This window comes from Chrysochloris asiatica, unplaced genomic scaffold (assembly GCF_000296735.1).
Source record: "Chrysochloris asiatica unplaced genomic scaffold, ChrAsi1.0 scaffold00380, whole genome shotgun sequence".
Taxonomy (NCBI): domain Eukaryota; kingdom Metazoa; phylum Chordata; class Mammalia; order Afrosoricida; family Chrysochloridae; genus Chrysochloris; species Chrysochloris asiatica.
Genome location: NW_006408898.1, coordinates 1467228 through 1493596, shown reverse-complemented (window position 1 = coordinate 1493596; position 26369 = coordinate 1467228). Strand labels below are relative to the sequence as shown.

Genomic DNA, 26369 nt, shown 5'->3' with positions numbered 1-26369 from the left:
GGGTATTCTGTGTTGTTGTTGGCGGAGCTCTCTGCTATACGTCCACCCGATCCGCCATCTTGTTTGTTCTAAAACCTGGGTATTTTTAAAAAAGGGCCATGCAAATGATGTGCTTCCTTCTTAAAATGGAACATGGTGATCCAACTATTTTAGATGAAAAGAGCCTTTTGTTTCTTAGCTTTCTCTGTAAACCAAAGAAGTTGATGTTTGTGGTGATTGTCTCAGGCCTTAGGAGGTCTAAGCTGTGTCACACTGTGGTTTACTGATGTTCCCCAGCTAACTCTGGGAATACTGAGTCAGCTTTCTGTGAGATTGTTTAAGAAAAAAGCATCAGCATCAGCACATGCTGTGAACACGGGCTGGGGAAGTTGGGCAGAGGCAGACAGATCTGTGGTCCCATACACCCAACAGATGACCCCTCAGCAGGCCTCAAAGAGACTGCTGTGGCCTGCTCACTGTCTTTGGCCCGGGTGAAGCCAACCTTCTGCCTAGGTCTCTTCTCTTCTAGCTTCTGGATGGTTGCTGGTGAACTGGTGTCTGCCAAAGAGACCTCTGTATAACTATTTGTGAGACCTTTTCTTTTAGAAACAAAACAGGTGTGTCTAGTTTCTCGTGTAAACATAGTTGAGATGAGTTAGCAGCTTTCATTTCACCTCTGTTTTTTTAAATCAGCACTAAGAAATATAATGGTGTAAGTACAGAGAGTTCTGTGTGCCCTACCTCTCTGAGTGCCCTCTTCTCTTGGTTCTCTTGGATGACTAGGCTGCAGGCCCCTTGCCCAGAAGCCATTCAATGGACTGCTTCTTATCCCTGTCCCCCTTCCGCACCTCATTGCCTCCTGTGGGACATTTCCTCAGCTGCGTTCACCCTGGCCACTCTGCCACACTGCTCAGGGGCCCCCAACAGTTAACCACTGTGGTTTGTGGCACCAACAGTGTCCCCGGCCCTTTGTCCTCCAACACAGCATTTGAGAGCCATCTTGTCCTTTTTTTTTTCCCACTGGGCCCCAACAGCAAGTACATGTCCTTTAGAGTCTGCCTACCCTTCTGTTCCCATGGCTAACACTGTCAAATCACAGAAGCTTGGACGTGGGCTAGGGTCAGCTGCTCTCACTTCCTTATCATAGTGTAAATCAATGAGCGACCAGGCTAGGGCCTGCATTCTTTCCCACCCAAGTTTTGCAGTCTGGATATCACTCTTCCTCTTGTGATATAACTCACGCTTCTCTCTCCTGTCTTGTTCTTCTGCTGAGCCCCCGAGACTTTTATATCTTTCAGAATTATATTCCCATGATGCATTGTCCCTGACAATGGTCTTTCAGGGGTTCTTCATTGCTCCAAAACCCAAGCTACACCCATTGCCATTGATTTCATTCAGCATCACAGCGACCATGTAGGACAGAGTAGAACTTCCCATAGGGTTTCCAAGACTGTGGTCCTGGTTTAACGCTGTGGGATAAGCACTAGACTGCTAACCGCAAGGTCAGTAGTTCAAGGCCACCAGCTGCTCCTTAGAAACCCTCTACAGGGTCTCTATGAGTAAGAACCAATTTGACAGCACTTAACACCAACAGTCTTTATAGAAGTAGCCTTTAAGTGATGGATCGGCTCACCACCAAGCTTTTGGTTAGCAACTGAGCACTTAACCACTTGCACCACCATGGTTCCATTCTTCACAGGGTATAAACCAAACCCATTTTCAGGCAAGGTAGTTGTGTGGCTTTGTACATTGACAATATTGCTCGACACCCCTTGATTTGAGTCATGGTTTCACCCTTATCCTTCGGCAAATGATTGGTGGCGCATTCATAGGATGTGGGTGGTAGTACTTGTGAAAAGGGATTCTCTGGTGATCGAGAAGCTGATGTCCCTAAAGTAGTAACTCAATGGCTATCAAAAATTAACACAAAATGTTGACAAGTATTATTTTCGGTCAAGGAAATAGAGGTGGTTTTAGTATCTTTAGTACAGACATTACCACAGATGGATGGCTTTACCAAACAGATACTTAACTTTTTTCACCATTGAAAACTAAAAGTCTAAATTGAGACAACTAGCCATAGGGGAAGGCTTGTCCTCCATGTCATCTCTGGGGGAATATCCTTGTCTCCTTTCAGCATCTACCCTTGGTTCCTTGGAGATCTTTATGGGAGTATAGCTTCCCCCATATCTGCTTAATATGCTCTTCTTAGATCTCAAAAGTGTTTTGCTGTAAGACACACCTGTGCTGACATGCTCTCATTTGTATAACAAAGAAAACTCTGTTCACAAATAGAATTTTATCCATAGGTATGTTGTTGCTGCTGTTAGGTGCCTCCCAATCAGCTTCCTCATAGCGACCCTGTGCACAACCGAACAAAACACGGCTCCTCTGCCATCCTCAAACTGTTCTGTTGAGCCCATTGTTGTAGCCATGGTATCAAGCTATCTCATTGAAGGTCTTCCTTTATTCATTGGTCCTCTACTTTACCTAGCATGATGTCCTTCTCCAGGGACTGATTCCTCCTGGTAACATGTCCAAAGTACAGGGACTGATCCCTCCTGGTAACATGTCCAAAGTACATCTTCACTTCTAAGGAGCACTCTGGCTGTGCTTCTTTCAAGACAGATTTGTTTGTTCTCCTGGCAGTCTATGGTATTTTTTGTATTCTTCTTCAACACCATCAGTTCTTCTCTGGTATTCCTTTTTCATTGTCCAGTTTTCACATGCATCTAAGGTGACTGAAAGTACTATGACATGGGTCAGGCACGTGTTAGTCCTCAAGGTGACATCTTTTCTCTTTAAATTTTAAAAGAGGTCCTTTGCAGCAGAGTTGCCCAAAGCAATACATCGTTTGATTTCTTCACAGCCGCTTCCATGAGCATTGATTGTAGATCCCAGTGAGATGAAATCCTTGACAACAGCTGGTATTTCTACAGTTGTAAGGATTTTCTTTCTTTACTTTCAGTTGTAATCCATACAAAAGGCTGTATTTGTTGATCATCCGCAAGTGCTTCAAGTCCTCTTTGCTTTCAGCAAGCATGGTGCATCATCTGCATATTTCAGCTTGCCAATGAACCTTCCTCTAAATCCGATGCCAAGTTCTCCTTCATACAGTCCAACTTCTCTGATTATTTGCTTAGCATACAGATTAAATAACTATAGTAAAAGGATACGACCCTGGCATATACCTTTCTTGATTTTAAACCACACTTGCATCCCCTTGGTCTGTTCAAGAGGAAAGTCTGCCTCTTGTCTCTGTACAGGTTCGGTAAGTGTTCTGAAATTCCCATTCTTCACAATGTTAGCCATAGTTTGTTATGATTCACATAGTCTAATGCCTTTGTACAGTAAATAAAACAAGTAAACATCTTTCTGGTATTCTTTGCTTTGGGCCAAGCTCCATCTGACAACAGCAATGATAATCCTTCATTCCACATCCTCTTCTAAATCCAGCTTGAATTTCTGGCAGCTCCCTGTCGGTGGGTTACAGTAACCTTTTTTAATGATCTTACTCACATGTTATATTAATTTCTCCATCTTTACGTGTTTTAATTTTCCTAAATTCAGACTTTGTACTTTCTACGTTCTGATTACTATTGAATAATAATTCACTAATTCAGCTGTTTCTTTTCATTTTGAGTTGTGCCCCATCAGCAAATGAAGGTCCCCAAAGCTTTGCTCCATCCACATCATTAATCCCGACTCTACTCTGAGGAGGCTGCTCTTCCTTACTCAGATTTTGAGTGCCTGCCTTCCCAACTGAGGGACTTCTCTTCTGGTACTGTATCCAGCAAGGTTTTCCTGCTAGTCATAAAATGTTTTCAGAGGCTAATCCCTCAGCAGTGGCCTCCTTTTCCTACTTCTATTCTGTCTAGTCTGGAAGCTTTACGGGCACCTGTCTTCCTTGTGTGACCCTGCAGACATTTGAAACACCAGTGACATAGATTCTAGCATCATGGCAACACACAAGCCACCACAATGCGACAAACTGACATGTGGGTGTAGAGGTTGGTGTTCCAACCCATATTTTGTGGGGACACAATTCAATCCATGACAGAAGTCGTGGGAGAAAGTGGGACTCTGGTCTCAGATGGACACTATGTAAGTGGGCCTGTGCATCTTCCTTCACAGAGCTGCTGTGTTGAGACACTCCAACCCTACACGCTGCCAGCAATGCTGATAATATTCTCTCTGCAACTGACACTCTGAGTGGGGACTCTTCTCTGGGGCTCACACAGCCCCAGCAATCACCTACCACTCATTAGAACACCCATCAATCTTCATACAGCTAACTATCCCCCACACTGAACTTGCCCTTTGAGTCATTGTGGTATCAAGGGCCTGGAATGCCAGACTCCAGCTCATCCTTCCCCTCTCAGAAATCCTGCTTTACTCATTGATCCATTCCTGTGTTTCCACGCGGGGACAGCCCAGGCCCCAGGAAGGAAAGGGATGGGAGTCAGAGTTGGCTGCGTAGCAGAGCTAGGGCTGTGGAGACAGAGGCCCAGCAGAGTTCGCTGAAGAGTCTGGAACAAAGCAGGGCGTTGACAACAATGGGTGGAAGGAACAGCCAGCCAGTGTACAGGACTGCATTGCTTATAAAATCTCTTCAGAAAAACAACAATGACCATTAAGCCAGGCAACTACTGAACCTATTTTTTTAATTTCCATAAAATTTAAATCACAAAAATCACAGTGCCCCTCTTAAGGTCTCTTGCTGTTCTTCTCAGCCCTGTCCTATGAAATTGCCCTTTTATGTGAATGGGTTAGACAGAATACATCCTCACTGTGCCTTTAAAAGTCATGCTGCATTTTTTTTTTTTTTTTTGCATATAATGTACCTGTATAAATAATGTCCAGAGCTTATGTAGCAAGTCACTCTTGAGGGAATTGTACAGTTCATCAAAGAAACGTATACTATGAGTGTTACTTGAGAAAAAATACAGTATTTGTAGATTTCAGAAGTATTGAAGGACTCCTAGTATGGCGTTATAGGATCAGCACTGGACTGTGAACCTTAAAGTCAGCAGTTCAAACTCACGAACTGCTCCTTGGAAAATCTATACAGGGAACCTATGAGTCAGAACCAACTCCATGGTACTTAACAACAACAACAATGTACTGACAGTAAATACATTTTTAATCATATTGTTATGAATATATATGGAATCCTGGTGTGGTGCTGTAGGATAAATTCAAGACTGCAAGGTCGGTTTGAACCACGAGGTCGATGGTTCAAACTCACCATTCACTCCGTGGAAGCCCTGTACTGGGTTGCTGTGAGTCAGAACTGAGTCTACGGCACTTAACAAAAACAACAACAATGGCTATATACAGGTGATGGGTGCATCCATGGGAAAGATTATTTAAACATTTTCTACCGAGACATAGAGTAAATGAAAATAAATAATACAGTGCTTTGATGAAGTAACAAAAAGGAGATTATGTCCAAGAGGACAGACTCTTTCAAAGCTCAGACTACAAACAATCAAGGCTTTATGGAGAAAAGGAGGAGGAAAAAAGGAATCATGAAAATTAGATTATGCCATGAAACCTCAAAAATTATTTGCCAAATTTAACTGACCATCTAATGAAGGCTAAAAAAAAAACTCAAATAAAAGACCCTAAATCTGAGGTACAGGTGTAAGTAAACCAGGGCTGTTAGACCAGGAGGTTCGCCTCCCACCTGATCAGTGTCAGGGTTCATGGCTCATCTCTTCATATGCAAAGCACTTTATAATTCTCTACCTTCTAGAAATGCATGCAAGTATAGATGAAAGCCAAAAAAAAGTAGACAAATTAAAATGATTATTTTGCACGAGTTGAGACCAGTGCGTTGTCTATGAAGTACCATGCCTTTGTAGAATTAGCCCAAGGATCTACATGATATAATTAAATTACATTTATGTCCATAAAATACTAATAATCTGTATGTATCAGATTACTTCAATTTATGTTGTGTTCTTATCCAGTGACAGAAATATCAGTGCCTTAGAGCAGGAAAGAATCAAAGTGAACTGATGGCAGAATTCACTCTTTATCCCTGTTCCCAGTTCAGTCACTTTCTAGTACTTTGTTGTTTGTGTTAATGTACCTCCAGTGTCCTTCTGAACTATATTGGACACTGGGAGTGAAGAAACCTCCCTGAGAGAGCAGCCCCCTATAGCAGCACAGCCAAGGATCATGAAGAACACTGCGCTTGAGTATGGTCACCATATTGTCCCATTAGTCATCTGACCTCTGCACCTTCTATAACATCCCTAATCCCACCCCTTTTATTAAAGTGACACATTAGATGTAGTGATGCACACAAAGCACACCCAACACAAGGACGTCCCCTTCTTTCGTCCTCCCACTCTCCCCACACCAACTCCTGGTCTCTGTAGCACCTACTCACCTCAGCCAATTGTAGTCAACAAAACTTAAAACATACATAAATGAATAAATTGGTATAGCCATATGTCAATAAAACTTTATTTTAAAAAACATATACAAAGGCCAAAATCTGCCAACCCCTGATATAAAGTTGTTGTTGTTGTTGAGTGCCGCTGAGTCCCTACGTAAAGGCTCTTAAATACTCCTTTGCAAAGACAGAAATAAGTACCACACTCGTAGAAACAGAGCATTACTTTCCTGTCAAACACCCATGGAACATTTGCAAAAGTGGAACAAAAAGTAAGTTCCAAAGAGTAGAACTGTTGTTGTTCTTGTTAATGTGCAGTGGAGTTGGTTCTAAGTCATAGCCATCCTATATGGAGCTTTTGAGCCATAAATCTTTGTGGGAGCAGAAAGTCTCATCTCTCTCCTACAGAGTGGCTGATGGACTCAAACTGCCAACCTTATGGTTTTCGGTCCAGTACTTATCCTATGGAGCCACCGTAAAACTAATACTGACTAAAATGCAGTGAAAATAAAGATTCTTTTAGAACAAAGTGGTAGATGACTGTAAGGAATCTGAGTGCTGTGAGTTCTGTATCGGGCAATAACTCAGTCTTTTCCTTTTAGGTACGAAATAATGTACTCTTGCTGGAGAACTGATCCCTTGGACCGACCTACCTTTTCAGTGTTGAGACTGCAGCTAGAAAAGCTCTTGGAAAGTTTGCCTGATGTTCAGGACCAAGCAGACGTCATTTATATCAACACACAGTTGCTGGGAAGCTGTGAGGACCTGGCCGAAGGCCCTCCGTTTGCTCAGCTAGATGTGAACATGGATCCTGACTCTATCATTGCATATTGCACTTCCAGATCTACAGTCAGCGTGGTCACAGCAGAAGTTCATGAGAACGAACCTCCAGAAGGAAGGTACATCCTGAACGGGGGCAGTGAGGAATGGGAAGATCTGCCTTCTGCCACTCTCATGCCGGTGCCATCTGGAAAGGACTGTGTTTTACCAGAGGACAGACTAAGAAGAAATGGGGTCACCTGGTCCCAGTCTAGTACACTGCCCTTAGGGAGCACATCACCAGATGAACTTTTGTTTGCTGACACCTCCTCAGAAAATTCAGAAGTCCTGATGTGAGGAGAGCTAAGAGAAGACATTCCAAAACTGTTTTAGGAGACGCTACAGACACTTTATGTTTTTGTATTTGTGTTCCTTACCAAGTAAACTCCAACAGCCTCAAAGCACCAGATAAACATTGTCAAATAAGCCATCATTAAAGAGACATAATATATATTTATTAAAAATATACATATATATAATTTGTATATGGTAGGAAGAGATAAAAGTTATATTTTAATAAAAGATGACTCATTTCATTTCACTTACTTTGCAGATCTTAAAACTTAAACTTTTAACAGCCTCATCTCTTTAGCAATTCCTTGGTATTAACATTTGTACAAAGTTGTTTTTAAAGTACTTTTTTTATGACTATTAAATATACAAATATTTGTAAAATAAAATGTCATGTTTGATTTTGCTTCTGGTCTTTTTGAAAAAATCTGATCTTCCTAGATTAAGCTTCTAGTCTGATGATTCATTTAATACAAAAAATTTTATAACTGATAGGTTCTTTGATATAACTCCCCAGTAAAATACGAATGAAAGAAGGGTGTGTTGCACTTACTTGGAACTTGGACAGACAGTGGTCACTAACCTCAGTGTCTGTAAAGGAATTCCATTAATACCTGGCAAGGTGCAATCATTCTAACCAGTCTTGGCATTACTTTTTTTTTAGATAAACTACTCCAAAGAGTCCAAAGATGAATTTTAAAAATATATATTAAAAGAAAGATAAAAAATGTCAATCTACAAAAAAATGGAGAACATCTGATGGGTGACATGCTTTTCCATTTGGGAGGATAACTTGTGGGAAATGGGAACTGACAGTGGGCCAGGGCTCAGGCTACAGAGCTTGGCAAGCCCAAGTTCAAGTCCCAGCTTCACCATTTAGTATTAGTCAACTGTAAGGTGTTGAACCACCTTGCAGAAAACAACTTGGCTTTGTCAATTCTTTCCAGCCATACCAACAACAGAGGCTAATGAATTGGTGCTGAACAAACAAAGAGATACTCCAGGGGGCCTAACGCTGACTAAACCTCACAAAATATACTGTAATCTAGCCTGGTCACATAAGGAGACAGAAAAGAACCCTGAGCCTTAAGGCTCAGGGGAGCTTCCTGGTTGGTGGCCATGCATAGGAAAGGATAGCATGTCTGCCCTTGAGACCTAGATGTTCTATGCTGTCATCCCTCCCAGAACTCACCCTCTGTGTCTCTTTTTAAATTATTTTTGGTTGCAGTGTTTTGCAGTTGTAAATTTCATGCATTCTGTGTGCTCTGTGAGTCATTCTAGTGAACTAACAAACTCACTGGTGCAGTGAGAAACAGCAGAGGCTGGCATCTGCCAGTTTGGCTGAGTGTGGAAGAAGGCATTCTCCTAACATGTGAGTTCTGACCCAACTCCAGATAGCTAGAATCAGGAAAATGCTGAATGGGCAACTGATCTGAAAGACACTATCAGGCTAACTTGTGAGCTGTCACCTAGCTCTGGGTGGCTGGGTCTGAGAGAAAGTGCTGCATGAGAGGCTGTTGATGAGGATGAAAAAGTGGGAAGGTGAGACCTGAATCCATCTGGACACACAGTTAGCAATAAAGGCGGAAGTTGTCCACTGTGCCCCGTTGTCATTTGTTAAGTATATACTTGTGTTTAAGCACTTTATGAACTGTCCTCACCATGGAGAACAGTGCTATCACCATGTATGGGCCAAGAAACTGAGGTTTGGAACGCTAAGTAACCTGCTTTTGGGTCACATCCTAAGTGGGTAGAGCCAGAATTCAGATCCAAGCAATTTGACTCTGGCTGTTTCTAAGCATGCGATTTAGAGGACTATTCTAGAGCCTCCCTCTCCATCTTTTTAATAAGTATGTATTGTACCTACTGTGTGCCAAGCACGACACTCTTTAATCCTCAGGTAGAGATTATTCTCTCCATTGCACAGGTGGACAGATTGAAGCAGAAAGACTAACTTGCCCAGGGTCACTCTGATAAGACAGTCAAATGTAGTCTGGGGCTCCTCATCAGTTGAAGTGCTGAATCCTCAGCCTTCAGAGCCACTGGCATTCTTGGGCCTGTTGTTTCTACCCCTTTGAGTAGCACCCCAGGCTCCATGGCAGAGCTGAGCCTCCCACACAGCCCAGTCCTGGGCCTGGCTGCCAACTCAGACACCCCAATCTCCAAAGTGTGCTGGCTTCACCATTATGCCATGTTCCATACCAGAAAAATTCAGAGGATTTGAAAATAATCTGCATTTTTACAAAAAAGGTCAACAGTATATTTTGTCAAAGGTAGAGGTGCTGGGAGAGGCTGTTAGATTCTAAAAAATGATTTCTAGTGTTGGAAATTTGAATGGTGGTTTAAAAATAAAAATATGTACCACCCACCATGCAAAGTATCTGCTTGATAGTGACTGTCAGGAACCTGGTGTGGCACTGCAAGTTAATGCGCTGGACTGCAAGCTTGGTTTGAATCTCAAGGTTGGCAGTTCAAGCTCACCAGCCACTCCTCGGAAACCCTATACAGGGTCTCTAAGGGTCAGAACCAATGAATCAGAACCTGCTCAATGGCACTTAACAACAAAAAATCAAGAATCAGAAGTGGTTGTTTGGATTACAAGTCGGTTTTGGCCAGTTCAACCAAAACATTTTTTTATATAAAAAGATATATTCACGCTTAGAAACTAAAAGCCAGTTGCCATCAAATTCATTCATTCCAACTCACTGTGGCCCATGTGTGGCAGGATACATCTGTGACCCATGCACTTTGCTATGGCTCATTTTTCACCAAACCTCTCATCTGAGGCACCTCTGGGTAACCTTGAACCTCTAGGCTTTCATTTAACAACCAAGCAGGAGCACTTTGGAGTCCTGGTGTGGCACTGTAGGCTAAGCACTCGACTACAAGTTCGGTTTGAACTGCAAAATCCACACTTCAAACTCACCAGCCCCTCCTCGGAAACAGGGTCATTAAGGGTTGGAACCAATTTTACGGCACTTAACAACAACCCAGGACTCAGTAAGCTAAATAAAAAACAAACCCATTGCTGTAAAATCAATTCTGACTTGTAATGACCCTGTAGGACAGAACTGTCCCATAGGCTTTCCAAGACTGTAATTGTTAAGGAAGAAGACCACCACAGCTTTCTCCAGTGAGCAGCTGGTGGGTTCAGTTAGCAGTCAACTAAATAAGTACAAAAATTAATAGGAAAAGAAGTTATCTGGAAGTACAAATTTAATATTAAATATCTAAGCTAGTATACTTGGTGTGCTATATTTCTAATTTTAATTACATGTTGTTAAGTGTTATCGATTCAATTCTGACCCATAGTTACCCTGTATAGGGTTTCTAAGGAGCAGCTGATGAGCTCGAACCACCAAATTTGCAGTTCAAACAACTTTGCAGTCCAGCGAATTAACCCACAGTGCCACACCAGGACTCCTTAATTACATGAGGGGGCTTGAAAAAGTTCATGGGAAAGTTCCATTATCTTTAAATTCCATTTTTTCCATGAACATTTTGACCAGCAAGCCCCTCATATAATGCAATTGCTGGTAGTAGTTATGTGCCGTGGAGTCGGTTCCAACTCATAGCGACCCTGTACAGGATTTCCAAGGCTGTAAATCTTTATGGGAGCAGAAAGCTTTATCTTTCTCCCATGGAACAGCTGGTAGTTTTGAACTGCTGACCTTAAGGTTCACAGCCTGATTCATAACCACTATGATACCAGAGTTCCTTGTAATGCAATTATATAATCTAAAATATACAAGTATATTTTACATCCCACAGTCCCACAAATCCTGTTCTGCTTATTCACAATTTTCAGTGTGTTGTGAGGACTAAGCCAATGCTGCCATAGAAAGTGTATTAGAAGGTGAACAAGTTTTGGCTTCTAGTTTTTCTTGAGACATCAAGAAATAAAGCAGATGCAGCATGTACCCCTTGGTTGCTTGATGATGCATGGAGGGGATTGTAACCATGGCAATGCAACGATATATGATAGTATGAACATAAAGCTAATGTTCTCCCATGTAAACTATCACATAATTCACAATAAAACATTTTAAAAAGAAGAAATAAAGCAGAAAAATTCACTTAATCTAACACAGTGGTGCAACAAGGCATTGGTTAATGTGATGTGAAAACAGTACCTTCATCTCCAAACTTCCTTTTCCCAGAAAAGAATGGAGCTGAGTTACCATTACTAAGCATATTTAAAATCTTGCTGAGAGCCTATAACTGAATGGAATACCTAAAAGGGGTTCTAGAACTTGCCCAGTGAAATAGGCTTCTTGCAGAGCCTTTGTAGTGTATAGGACCTTAGGTAGAATCCTGAGCCCCATCCCGAATCTTCTGAGGTGGTAAATTACCACTTGAAAGGACAAGCAGACCAGCCTGGAACAACTAGAAGAACAGAAGATACTTCTTGAAAGAAGGACCAGCAGGAAAAATCCAAAAAACAAAAATGGCAGCATGATTGGCTACTACAAGAACAAGCAAATTGTTCGCTGGGAAGCGATCAAGGCAAGCAATCAAGTCCCTTCAGGACAGAACCCCCTCTAAGACTGAAACTCAAAGGGAACACAGGAGCAGGCATTAAGTTAGCTGGCGACCACACTGGTCTGCTGGTGAGTGGAAGAGGGGAAAGGCAGCAATGAAGACATGGACTGAGTTTAACCACATTCCATCAACTCCCATTGACCTCAAGAAGAGAGAGAGAAGAGGAGGGGCTATTTGGTTCCAAGTGTGGTAAGGGCTGGGGACTCCTGAGCCCAAGAACAAGGACATAGCCACAGAGGGCGAGAGCTGAAAGCAAAGCATCCAACTGATATGAAGTGAGAGGAAACATACATACCCATCCGAACTAGCTTCAATAGCTTGATGATCAGAACTCAACTTGAGGAAAATTAAAAAAAATTTTTTTGATAAACAATTTGATGAACTTGACCTATACTTATGGATGTAGTAGCTCAAAATACCAACTGAGAGGGAAAGAGTCTTCAGAACAAGTCTCAATCGTATCCCCTCTGTATACAAAGTGGACAGGGATGGGCAACTTAGACACTGGCTACCTAAAATGTGGGAGGAGGGGCTATAAAGGCACAAAGTGATTGAATTACAAATTTTCAAGAGGGAGTTTCCTTTCAGAGTGAGGGGAGGGATGGTAGAATCCCCACTGAATTGTTCTCAGCTTGTCTGGTGAAAAGAGATGGGGATAAGATGCTTATGATTCAATAGTAAGTGTTACCATGACTAATTGCGACTGTCACAACTGTAAAGCTAGAAGTTTTGTAACATAAAGGGGGGAGTAGTTAATCTAACATTCTAGGAACAGAGGACCATAGGACCATCAAGGGAGAAGAGCATGAGTGGAATGTGGGACCCTATCCAGAGAAGCAGCAACACCTGAGATGGAGGCAGAGCTGAGGACATGGAAAGAGAGAGCAGCTGAGGACTCTAGACTCATGAATAGAGAAAGACTGTGCTGGCAGCCAGGAGGCAGATTTGCAGAATGTGCCTTTTGGTTGTTTAAATGATTATATATTCCTGAATGTTTTTGTGTACAAGCCCCCCCCCCCAAAAGAAAACAAACAAACAAAAAACAGAGGGAATAGAAGCAAATATTGTTGAACGATGATGCACGGAGGAGATTATAATCATTGCAGTGAAACGATGAGTGTAAAACCAATGTTCTCCCGTGTAAACTATCACTCTGTTCACAATAAAAAAAAAAAAAAGTCTTGCTGAGAACTTTGGAACTCCAGTGTGTCTCTTAGGTGCACTTGGGTGTTTGAACATTTTGAAAGAACTAACATCCTGGTAAGCAATCAACCTCAATGTGGGTTTGAATTGCAAGGTTGGTGATTCAAATTCACCAGTCGCTCTTCGGAAATCCTATACAAGGTCAAGTATGAGTTGGAACCTACCTGACAGCACTTCACAACAACATCCAGATGACCCAGTCACTAGCACACTCATGTATTGCCTTCTGAGCATGAAGTGGAATATCCTGTCACGCTCTCTTTTGTATAAACTCAAATTGCTTTAGTAAGTGGCTCTTATGGGCACAAAATGGGAGACAGAAAACAGGAAAAAACAAGCCCGGTCATTGTCTTCAGCAATGCTGGGACAAGACTGGAGAGGTCAAGATGACAAGAGAGAGGGAAAACCTGCAGAAACAAATACGTATGGCCTACAGATTGAGAATAGATCTGCCTCATGAGGTTTGGTTTTATTTATTTATTTATTTGCTACTATTTTTTCCCCTTGCTTTTCTTACTGAGTAGCAGGGAGAAGAGAAGATCAAAGCAATGCTTGTGTGGGGTTTTTTTTTTATTGTGAATTGACTGAAGGTTTACAGAATAGATCATCAGTGTTACATTCAACAAATCACACACTCTGTTTCATCTCAATGATTGCAGTCCCCTCCATGCAATAACAGTTATCCTGCTTCTTCTTTACGGTTCATATTTTCAGTCCACCCTCCTTTCCATCCCCTCTGAATCTTGTCCTCAGGTAAATTGTGTCCTTTTGACCTTGAATGGTTAGTCATTCCATGGTAAGCATACCCCACTAGTGTGTTGTACCCCCTACTTATCTGTCCATCACTTGGTTGAAAACTGGGCCATGAGATTTTGAAAGAATCAAAGCTCTCTGACCTCCCTCCACAGGCTGGGCCTATGGAGGGAGCAGTGACAAGGACTGGACTGGATCCAATTCCGCCAGTGTCCCTGGGCAGCCTCGTCCTGAGTATAATAAAGACTAGTTCTACTGCAACACCCTAGGCTCTGTAAGGAGAGGAGACATGGTCTCTGAAAGAACTTCATACGTAGCGGAGGCTTTTCCCAGTTTGAAGCATTATTCTTTACGAAGTGCCATCTCCCAAGCTCACCCACTTCATCATATTAGAAATAGTTTCCCCAACTGTATCATCACTTTCCCCCAAAATAGTACAAACTTCAAAAAAGAACAGGACATTCTCTTCTCATTCAAAGCCAAAGAGAATGAAGGAAGGTGGTCTACAGAACTAACAGTCTACATGAATCCTAACTTCATCTACCCTGAGACCAGAGGAACTAGATGGTACCTGGTGGTGGTGGTGGTTATGTGCTATGGAGTCAGTTCTGACTCATAGTAACCCAGTACAGGGTTTCTGAGGCTGTAAATTTTTACAGAAGCAGAAAGCCTCATCTTTCTCCCGCAGAACCCCTGGTAGTTTTGAACTAGTGACCTTGAGATTAACAGCCTGACTCATAACCACTACGCTACCAGAGCTCCTAAAATGGTGCCTAGCCACCACTAATGGTTCTGATCAGGGTCACAAGGGATGGATCCTGATAGAATGAGAGGAAAATGTGGAGCAGAAGTCAAATTTTTTTAAAAGTCCAGAATTACTCAACTGAACTCCCAAAACTATCATTTTGAGATACTCCATAAACCTTGACTTGAAACTACCCCTTGAAGTCACTTTTTAAACAACTGATTGGCTTGTTGTTGTTAAGTGCTGTCTAGTCGATTCTGACTAATAGCAACTCTGAACAGTTTCTGAGTTGCGTCTGGTGAGTTTGAAACACCTTGCGGTCCAATGCTTATCATAAGTTCCACACCAGGACTCAGACTGGCTCATAACATAAAGATTATTACCAGTGAGTATTGTGCACTGTAGAAAATTCATCTATGTGAGACCAAATGATCAATAATTACTCTAAACACAAATGAAAGGATATGGACACAAAGAAACCTCATTACTGGAAAGGAAACATCAAGAATGGAATTAATGAGAATGTTGACACATTGTGATAAATGTAACCAATGTCAATAAACAATTTGAGCGGTGGTTATGTGCCATGGAGTGGTCCCAATTTGTAGCGACCCTGTACAGGGTTTCCGAGCCTGTAAATCTTCACAGGAGCAGAAAGCCTCATCTCTCTCCGACAGAACAGCTGGCAGTTCTGAACTACTGACCATGAGATTAGCAGCCCAACTCATAACCACTACACTACCAGAGCTCCCTGAACAATCTGAGTGACAATTATTAAATGGGAACCTAATTTGCTGTGTAAAGTTTTACCAAAAACACAATAAAATATATTTTTCAAAGTTTTTCTTTGCCTGTGTTGTAAACAATTGGCTAAATGGGCAGAGAGAAGGAGCACAAGGCCATGGGGGTCAGTAGTGTGAAACCCTTACACACCAGTGCCCAAGAATTCCTCCCCTATCCATCTCATCCTGGAATTTGGTTAGTGATAATGTGCCCTCGCCATCTCCAAAAAAACCAAACAAAAAGCATGGGTCATGGCAAACAGTGGGATTCTGGTGTGGCACTGTAGGATAAGCACTGGACTGCTAACCTAAAGATCGGTCATTCAAATCCACCAGCTGCTCCTTGGAAACCCTATACAGGGTCACTTAGTTGGAACTGACTGGATGACACTTAACAACAACAACATGGTAGAGGATGGTGGCTTTACAGACAGGAGACCAGTTAGAGTGCCATCCAGGAAAGGAGAAATTAGCTCTCTGTCTCTGTGTTTCCCAAGCTGGGCTGAGGTTCCTCACTTAGGCAACTGGCCAAACCACAGTCTTTTCTTATAGATCAGGCGGATTCTAGTCAGGGCAGCCCGAATTCATAAAAGGAAGGACCACTGTCATGTCTCATCAACAGCAAAAGTGAATTGGAACTTCTGCTGAGTGATGGGAAATAACTTAACTTCTCTAAAGACACTGAGTTACCTTGTGTGACAAATGGAAAAATGGGAACTTTCGTTTTCTTTAATGAACTTTTCAGTAATGAACAATGTTTCTGTATTTTGATTCAGTCTTTTTCTTTTCAAGCTCTAAGAAACAACAGTGGCAGAAGTGCCATTCTACCAAACCTTAAAACCTGTTTCTCAATTACCTAATTTATTGATGTCTAAATGTAATGATTACTTCCAGAAATGATCCCACAGATTACTATTTTAGAATATTCTTATGTGTAATATTTTTTATAAACTAGGATCCCATGTAAAGGTACTTGAAAGAGGAACATGAAAATTATATATTTAATCCTCTCTACCTTTAAGGAGCTGTGGTAGCATAGTGGTTACGAGTTGGGCTTCAAACCTTAAGTTAAGCAGTTCGAAACTACCAGCCACTCTACGGGAGAAAGATGAGGCTTTCTGCTCCCGTAAAGATTTACAGCCTTGGAAACCTGGTACAGGGTCACTAGGGGTCAGAACCAACTTGACGGCACTTAACAACAACAATAACCTTTAAGGGAAATCAAAGATGGCGGATCGGGTAAATGTGCAGTGAGGGGCTCCATCAGCAACAACACAGAATACCAGACCAAGCAGGCTCAGGGGATGGTGTTAGAACTCTGAACCACATATAAAGGAATAGTTAGAAGGTTGGAAGGCTTACAGCTAGGGGAATTTGTAGCATAAGCAAGTAATCCATTGCTTTTTAATTCACGACACTCAGCTGCTCCCAGAGCTGCCATCTTGGGAGAGAACAAGCAGAGGAAGTATCAGAAGAGCCATGAATGCCTGACAGAACCACAGAGATACAGGCGTGGAAATTCTTTTTTTTTTCTTTTGGTATCTGTTCATTGGTCTCTCACTGTCTGCGCATATCCATTCTGGTGACTAGAGGGGGTGCCTGAGCGAATGGACACCCCACCCTCACCCCTAGAGGGTTCTACGCATGTGCACAGATCTCCTTAAAATTTAAAGTGACAGTTTCCACTTAAAACCAAATGGCCACCTCCTCTGTCAGTTTGTCGTACTGTGGTGGCTTGTGAATTGCTGTGATTCTGAAAGCTATGATACCACCAGTATTTTAAATACCAGCAGAGTCACCCATGGTGGACAGTTTTTAGATGAGCTTCCAGACAAAGACAGACTAGGAAGAAAGGGTGACGAACTTCTTCCAAATACTTAGTCACTGAAAACCTTATGAATAGCAGAGAAACACTGTCAGATATAGTGCCAGAAAATGAGCCCCTCAGGTTGGAAGGCACTCAAAATGCGACTGGGGAAAAGATGCCTCCTCAAAGTAGGAGATGACTGTGATAATGCGAAGGTAGTAAAGCCCATGGTAGAAAAGCCCACAGGACCTTCATTTGCTGATGGGGCACAACTCAAAACGAAGAGAAACAGCTGTAAACATCCATTGAAAATCAGAATATAGAATGTATGAAGTATGAATCTGGGAAAATTGGAAGTTGTCAAAAATGAAATGCAATTCATAAACATTGATATCTTAGGCATTGGTGAGCTGAAATTGACTGGTATTGGCCATTTTGAATCTGACAACCACATGGTTTACTATGCCAGGAATGACAAATTGAAGAGGGATGGTGTTACGTTCACTGTCAAATAGAACATATCCAGAACAGTCGTGCTATACAACACTGTCTGTGATAGGATAATATCCATGCGCCTACAAGGAAGTCCAGTTAATACCACTATTATTCAAATTTACACACCAACCACTAAAGCTAGTGAGGATGAAATAGAAGAATTCTATCAACTTCTTCAATGTGAAATTGATCAAACATGCAATCAAGATGTATTGATCATTACTGGTGAATGGAATGCAAAGTTTAGGCACAAAGAGGAAGGATTAGTAGTTGGAAAATATGGCCGTGGTGATAGAAATGATGCTGGAGATTGCATGATAGAATTCTGCAAATTCAATAATTTGTTCATTTCAAATACCTTCTTTAGACAGCATAAGAGACAGTTATACACATGGACCTCACCAGATGGAATACATAGAAATCAAATTGACTACATCTGCAGAAAGAGATGATGGAAAAGCTCCATATCATCAGTGAAAACAAGGCCAGGGGCAGACTGTGGAACAGACCATCAATTACTCATATGCAAATTCTGAAGCTGAAGAAAATGAAAGTAAGTCCAGGGAAGCCAAAACATGACCTTGAATATATCCCACCTGAATTTAGAGATCATCTGCAGAACAGATTTGATACATTAAACACAAAAGACCAAAGACCAGAAGAGTTGTGGGATGACATCAAAAACATCATACATGAAGAAAGCAAAAAGTCATTAAGAAGACAAGAAAGAAGGGAAAGGTCAAAAATGGAGGTCAGAAGAGACACTGAAACTTGCTTTCCAGTGTAGAAATGCTAAAGCAAAAGGAAGAAGAGCTGAACAGAAAATTTCAAAGATCAGCTTGAGAAGATAAAGCCAAATATTACAACAAAATGTGCAAAGATCTAGAATCAGAAAACCAAAAAGGAAGAACATGCTCAGCATTTCTCAAGCTGGGGGAATTGAAGAAAAAATTCAAGCCTCGACTCTCGTTATTGAAAGATTCACTGGGCAAATTATTGAATGATGCACAAAGTATCAAGAGAAGATGGAAGGAATACATAAGAGTCAATGTACCAAAAGGAAATGGTTGATGTTCAACCATTTCAAGAGGTAGCATATGATCAAGAGCCAATGATACTGAAGGAAGAAATCCTAGGTGCATTGAAGGAATTGGCAAACAACAAGGCACCAGGAATTGATGGAATAAAAATTGAAATCTTTCAAGAAAGTAAGGTGGCACAGGAGGCACTCATTCATCTCTGCCAAGAAATTTGGAAGACAACTATCTGGCTGACTGATTGGAAGAGATTCATATTTGTGTCCATTCCAAAGAGAGGTTACCCAATGGAATGCGTAAATCATTGGACAATCGCTTTGATATCCGATGCGAGTAAAGTTTTACTAAAGGTAATACAGAAATGACTACAATCATACATTGTCAGAGAACTTTCAGAAGTTCAAGCTGTATTCAGAACAAGGGATATCATTGCTAATATCCATTGGAACTTAGCTGAAAGCAGAGAATATCAGAAAGATGTTTACCTGTGCTTTATTGATTATGCAAAGGCTTTTGATTGTGTGGATCATGACAAGCTATGGACAACATTGCGAAGTATGAGTATTCCGGAATACTTAATTGTGCTCAGGAAGAATCTGTACCTTGACCAAGAAGCTGTTGCTCGAATAGAACATGGGAACACTGAATGTTTTAAAAGTAAAAAAGGTGTGTGACAAGGTTGTATTTTTTCACCATACTTATTCAATCTGTATGTTGAGCAAATAGTCTGAGAAGCTGGGTTATATGAAGAAAAATGTGGAATCAGTATTGGAGGAAGACTCATTAACAACCTGTGATATGCAGATGATACAACTTTGCTTGCTGAAAGTGAAGAGGACTTAAAATATTTACTGATGAAGATCAAAGAGCACAGCCTTTTGTATGGATTGCATCTCAATGTCAAGAAAACAAAAATCCTCACCACTGGACCAATAAACAACATTCTTATCAACAGAGAAAAGCTTGAAGTTGTCAAGGACTTCATTCTTTTTGGATCAACTATCAACATTCAAGGAAGCAGCAGTCAAGAAATCAAACGACATATTGCATTAGTCAAATGTGCTGCACAAGACATTTAGAAAGTGTTGAAGAGCAAAGATGTCAGATTGAGGGCTAAGGTGCACCTTTCCCAAGCCATGGTATTTTCAATAACCTAATATGTATGTGAAAGCTGGACAGTGAATAAGGAAGACTGTAGAAGAATTGATGCTTTTGAGCAATGGTGTTGGTAGAGAATATTGAAAGTGCCATGGGCTACCAAAAGAACCAAGAGATCCATTTTGGAAGAAGTGCATCCAGAGTGCTTCTTGGAGGCCAAGATGGCCAAACTTCATCTCTCATACTTTGGACATATTGTCAGGAGGGACCAGTTGCTGGAGAAGGATATCATCTTTGGTAGGATGGAGGGTCAGTGAAAAAGAGGGAAACCCCCAAAGAGATGGATTGGCCAAGTAACAGTATCGATGGACTCAAGTGTGGCAACAGTAGTGAGATTGGCCCAAGATTGGGCAGTGTTTTGTTCTGCTGTGCATAAGGTCACTATGGGTTAGTACCAACTTGATGGCACCTAACAACAACAACAACAGCACTGTTTAAGGGAGCAGAGTCCTGGTGTGGTGCTGTGGGCTAATGCATCACACTGCAAAGTCATTTGAACTGCAAGGTCAGTGGTTCAAGCTCACCAGCTGCTCCTTGGAAACCCTATACAGGGTCGCTATGGGTCGCAATGGACTCATGGGACTTAACAACAACAAACCTTTAAGGGATGACCCTGGTGTGGTACTGTATGATAAGCACTGGACTGGTATCTGAAGGTCAACAGTTGAAACTTACCAGCTGCTCTTGAAAACCCAACACAGGGTTGCTATGAGTTGGAACTGACGTGATGGCACATAATAACCACATTTAAGGATAAGGAATTGGTTGGGTTTTCTTTTTTTTAAAACTTTTTATTGTGAATCAGTGAAGGTTTACAAAGAAAATCATCAGTTTTACATTCAACAAATCATACAGTTGGTTTCATGTCAATGACTGCAATCCCATATGTAACAGCAGTTATCCCACTTTCTTTCTGTGGTTCCTGGTTCCATTCTACCCTCCTTCCCATCCCTTCTCAACTTTATCCTTAGGTAAAGTTGCTCTTTTGATTTTGAATGATTGACCCTTCTATCGTGAGCAGACCATACCACTGTTATTGTTCCCCCTTTAACTATTTACTACTTGACTAAAAATCAGGCTGAGAGGATGAGTTCCAAACCTGAAGTGTGGTCAAGGACCATAGTCTCGGGTTCCTCCAGTCTCCTTCTGACTAGTAAGCCTGGTAGTTTGTTTTTTTTTTTCTTTTTTCTTTTTAATGGTATTGAGTTTTGTTCCACATTTTCTCCCAATCCATCAAGGACCTTCAGATAGAGTGAACTTTCAAAGCAGCTGGTAGTGGTAGCTCGGCACCATCACTTTTCTTTCTTCCACACACAGAGACACCAATAGTTGCACCTTAGATAGCCACTTATGAGCTTTCAACATGCCAGGCAATGGTAGCACTCTTGTTCCCCATGCAAGAGACCTGGGTTCAATTCCCAGTCAGTGCACAGCAATCACCTATCTTTCAGTGAAGATTTGAATGTTTCTAAAATGCTAAACAGGTTTCAGTGGAGTTTCTAGATTAAGATGAAGTAGGAAGAAAAGACTGGCAATCTCCTTATGAAAATCATAGGCCACGATGATTTAATTTGCCTCTAGTCATGGGGACAGTGCAAGAAAAGGTAGCTTTTCATTCCATTGTTCAGGGGGTTGCCATGAGTCAAGGGCAGACTCAGTGGCAGCTAAGAATAATACTTAAAGGACATAATCATTTAAAATCAAATAATGGGTTCATTAGGACTGCACAGTGATAAATTCTAACCCAAACAGTGTCTTAGAACAGTCATATGAGGTCACATACAATTAACTCATTCATTCACAGCTATTCACTGAGAGAAAGGCTCTGTTTGGGGCATTGGGATCCTACAAAGAACAGCATTCTAGGCTCTGCTGTCTTGAATAACAGTTCAGAGGAGGGAACAGCTGCCTTCAAATAAATCATCTTTTAAAATGCTCTGACTTGCTCATTTTGTTGAAGTTCATTAATACCATAGTGAAACAAACCAGCAAAGCCTAAGGATAATGTTTAGGCTCTGTAGCAAACCTCACAACTAGGGACCAACTGCTCTTCCTGAAAGCAATGCTAAGGCCCTACCCCAAATGACTTGAAATTAAAGAGTCATCCGTTGTGGTTTGGAAACAAATTCCATTATACCACAAACAGACTAAGCAAGTCAAGGGAATACAAGCTGCTGCTTTAATTCCTTGACTACTGATGGCTTATTTTAGCCATTTTTTCCAAGACAGTTTCTCACACCAAAAACCTGTAGCTTTCCAACATTTAAAATTTTTATAATCATAATCAGAGTTATAAATTTAAAACCATATTGTTGGGAAACACAAAACTAAACATTTTTGGAGGTCTAACATTTCCAGCTTGGGCCAAGCAATGATAGTGGTGAATTTTCTCCCCAAAATCAATTACATATAGGTGGAATCCTGAACAGCATCCAGAATCTTCACAGGTGGGAAATTTCCCCCTGAGAGTACAGGCAGACCAGCCTTGAGTGGCTAGAAGAACAGAAGATACCTATTGAAAGAAAGACTGAGAGGAAAAACACAAAACAATAGAGGCAAACTGACCAATTACTACAAAAACAAGCAAGTTGCCCTTCCAGAAAACATCAAGGAAAGGCAAACCCCCTTCCAAGAGTAAGACTCAATGGGAATACATGCTCTGATGGGTGACCACGTTCGCCACCAACAAGGGGAAATGAGGAACAAACAGCTATGAGGCTATGAGGCTGCGATGGTTAATAGACTCCTGTGAACCCAGGCGGACACCTGATTGGCCAGCAGTGTGGTAAGGCCCAGAGTCAGTTACATAGCCACAGGGACTGGAGTGGAAGGTGAAGTGTCCAGTGGATAAGAAGAGAGGGCATATGCACAAGAGTACCCACACTTGCAGGTAATACCCACTTGACCTGGTCTCAATGACTAGATGATCAGAGCTCAACTAGAAGAAGAAAGAAGAGCAAAAAAAGAGTAATCTGATACAATTTGATGAACTTGACCTACAGCAGGGGTCATTCCCACCTCCTCCATACACAGAGTAGACAGGGATGGGCAACTTGGCTATCCAAAATAGGGGGGCTACAAAGGCAAGAAGTGACTGGATTGCAAGCTTTCAAGAGGGAACCTAGGTCCAGAAGGCATGGAGGAAGGTAGAATCTTCACTGAGTAGTATCCAATCTGTCTAGGAAAGACTGATGGAATGAAATGCAGATAGGTCTTTTGTGATACTAGGGTGAATAATTGTTACCAGGACTGATTGTGAAGGTTGTAAATGCAAAAGTAGACATTTTGTGGCAAGGAGGGGAGTGATTAACTTTTCAGTCTAGGAGTGGAGGTCCTTGGAACCATGAAGGGAGAAAAGCAGAGAGCGGAACCCTACCCAGAGAGGCAGCAATCCCTGAGATGGAGGCAGAGATGATGACGTAGAGAGATGGAGCACCTGGGACCCAGGACCCAGGAAGGAAGGAAGAGGTGCTGTGTGTTGATGATGGGGGTGGGGTGGGGGAATGGGGTGGGAAGCAGGCTTATAAGATATACCGTTTCATTGACTGCTGATGCGTGGAGCAGATTGTAACCATGGCAATGAAACAATATACAATAGGATGAATGTAAAACTGATGTTCTCCCATGTAAACTGTCACATAATTCACAATAAAACTTAAAAAAAAAATTAGTTAATATCTGAACAGGGAGTTATATTAAAGTATTTATAGGTAAAATATTATCTAGCTGGGATGGAGGACTGAAAAAAGAATTGCAGGGAGGATATTAACTTCTCTTTGTAATATGAAGACTTCAAATTTTAAATAATTCTCAATGCTCAACTTAATTTAAATTCACAATGACATTACAAATAATTCAGACCATAATGTAGAGAATCAAATTTTACCTTGACAGCCTGGCTCTGGTGATTCTTGAGAGAGTACATGGTCTTGAGCATTTCCTAAGGGGTCCGAACACAGGCTAGATGAGGCATATTCAGCTCCTGACAATGAGATAAAAATAGATGCAAATTCTAAATAAAGATGGGAAAACTAAGTTAAAAAAAAAAATCAATTATAAAACTTGTCGAAACTGACAAAAACGAACATTTCAGTGCTTTGGAAATCAACCAAAGGCAAACAAGGATCTGGGAAGAATGTATGTTTGAAAAACAGGTGACATGACGTAATATGAAAACCCATCGCATTAAGTCAATTCCAACTCATAGCAACCCTATAGGATAGAGTAGAACTGCCCCATGGGGTTTCCAAGGCTGTAATCTTTATTTACGGAGTTCTGGTTAATGCATTGGACTGCAAGGTCGGTTTGAACTGCCAGGTTGGTGGTTTCACTATGAGTCGAAACTTGATTCGACTCATTTAACAATGATCTTTACAGAAGCAGACTGTCATATTGGTGGGTTCCAGCTGCCAATTTTTTAGTTAGCAACTGCGCTACCAGAGCTCCTTTGGGTAATAATAGTTGCAGTCTATTATGTTCTTGGTACTGGACTGCTAAGCACAAGGTCAGCAACTGCTCCTTGGAAACCCTCACAGGGACACTATGACTTGCCAGCACTTACTTAGCAATAGCTTTATGTTCTTGCCTGGGTCAACATTCAGTCCTCCCTTCCTCTCCCCCCTAGATTGTCCAGTTTAACTTTTATGCAATGTCAGAACCTATACTTCTTTACCATGACATAAGGTTCTCTTTAGATTTGAAATGAGCAATGCTCACATCCAAGGAGGTTGTTGATGGAAGTGACAACCTTGGTGGTAGGTGAGCAAGGAGGAGCAGTGACTTTACCAGCTCGTGTTATGATCTTTATTGGGACAAACAAAGAAATTGTCTCTAAGTGTCTCCAAATGTTGGATTTAGCAAGTATTATGAATACGTCCAAAGAATTAAAGCAGCATATGAGTCAACGGGGAGAATTTTCAAAAAGAAATACAAATTTTTTAAAAAGTATCTAACAGAAATTTTGGAATTCGGAAATCCCAAGAGTTTAAATGAAATTTTTAGTAAAGGGATTCCAGAACAGATTTGAAATGGCATGACTTTGAAATGACCTTGAATATAAATCAAAAGAAATTAGTCTATCTGATGAATAGAAAAAAGATAGAAGAAAAATAAACCGTCTCTGACAACAACTGTGGGACAACATCAAGTGTGTCAAATATGAGAAATGAGAGTTGCAATGGAGGATAGAAAGACAATCTGAGGCAAAACATTTATCTACAATCTACATGTATTTATCCTACAGGGAGTTCATCACCTCCCTCCATCACTTATCCAAGTAGGGTAAATATATAAAGATCCACACTTAGACATGTTGTAGTCAAACTACTGAAAGGCAAAAAGAAAGTCTTGAAAGTAGTAAGAGAAAATGACTTATAATATACAGGTGAGCATCTATGAAATCAATGACTCCCTGTTGTTATCTGACAGAACCCCTGGTAGCTCAGTGTTTAGTGCTTGACTGCTAGCCAGAAGGTTGGTAGTATGACCCCACCAGATGCTCTGCTCTGTGAGAGAAAGATATCTGCTTCTGTAAAGATTTACAGCCTTGGGAATCCTCAGGGGGGAGTTCTGCTCTGTACTATCGCATCTATGAGTAAGAATGGATTCGACAGCTAACACTTGTTATCTGAAAGAGAGATCTTAAGACAGTGGAAGGACATATCCAAAGTACTAAAACAAATTTTAAGGAATCCATCAAACAAGATTTCTAAATCAAACAAAATTTTCCTTTAAAAATCAAAGTGACGGATTACTAGAATAGCTGAGTATGGAGATCAGCAAATGCTTTCCCCCACACCCCAGAAAAAAATGAAAATAAAAAAAATAACTTTAAAGATACTGGAAACTGACTAAAAAGCATACAATAAATTAAGAAGTCTTTATTCAAGAAAATCCACTAAACCTCAGTATAACAGAGGTGGGGGCTCTGTGGTTTTTTAACTTGGGGTTCCTCCTTTTACTTATCATATGCTTTATTGCATAGAAGTTCTATCAACACGTGCTAGATAACAGATCAGAGCACAGAAAATCCCATGCTCAAAAGTCTGGTTAAAAATAATACCAATCTCAGACAAATAATCAGGATAGGCAAATATTGAAGACATCAAATTTTGGTTGAGATAAGCAGCAGAGTAGCAACCAGTCAGAAGTTTAGCAGGGAGATTTGGATAACAAGGCACAAAATGGGCCTTGATAAGGTCCAACATATCCCTGGTCATTTGAGAGGTTGTACACAAAGGCAAAGATGTCCACATATGTACAGGAAAGACCAGAGAGCGTCCTAGTAAACTATGTCTGGATGAACAAGTAGCTTTGTGAATACTACAAGAACAAGCAAGTTGTTCGCCAGAAA

The 26369-nt window shown here is 41.2% G+C and overlaps 1 protein-coding gene across 1 annotated transcript in view; it reads left to right on the top strand.

The window, feature by feature from the left end:
• The window catches only part of MERTK (c-mer proto-oncogene tyrosine kinase), a 120760-nt gene extending 113259 nt beyond the window's left edge, over window positions 1-7501 (top strand). Inside the window, exon 18 of the mRNA XM_006876450.1 lies at window positions 6988-7501. Coding sequence (XP_006876512.1) covers window positions 6988-7501 — 514 coding nt within the window. The remainder of the gene's footprint in view (window positions 1-6987) is intronic.
• Window positions 7502-26369: the final 18868 nt, after the last annotated feature.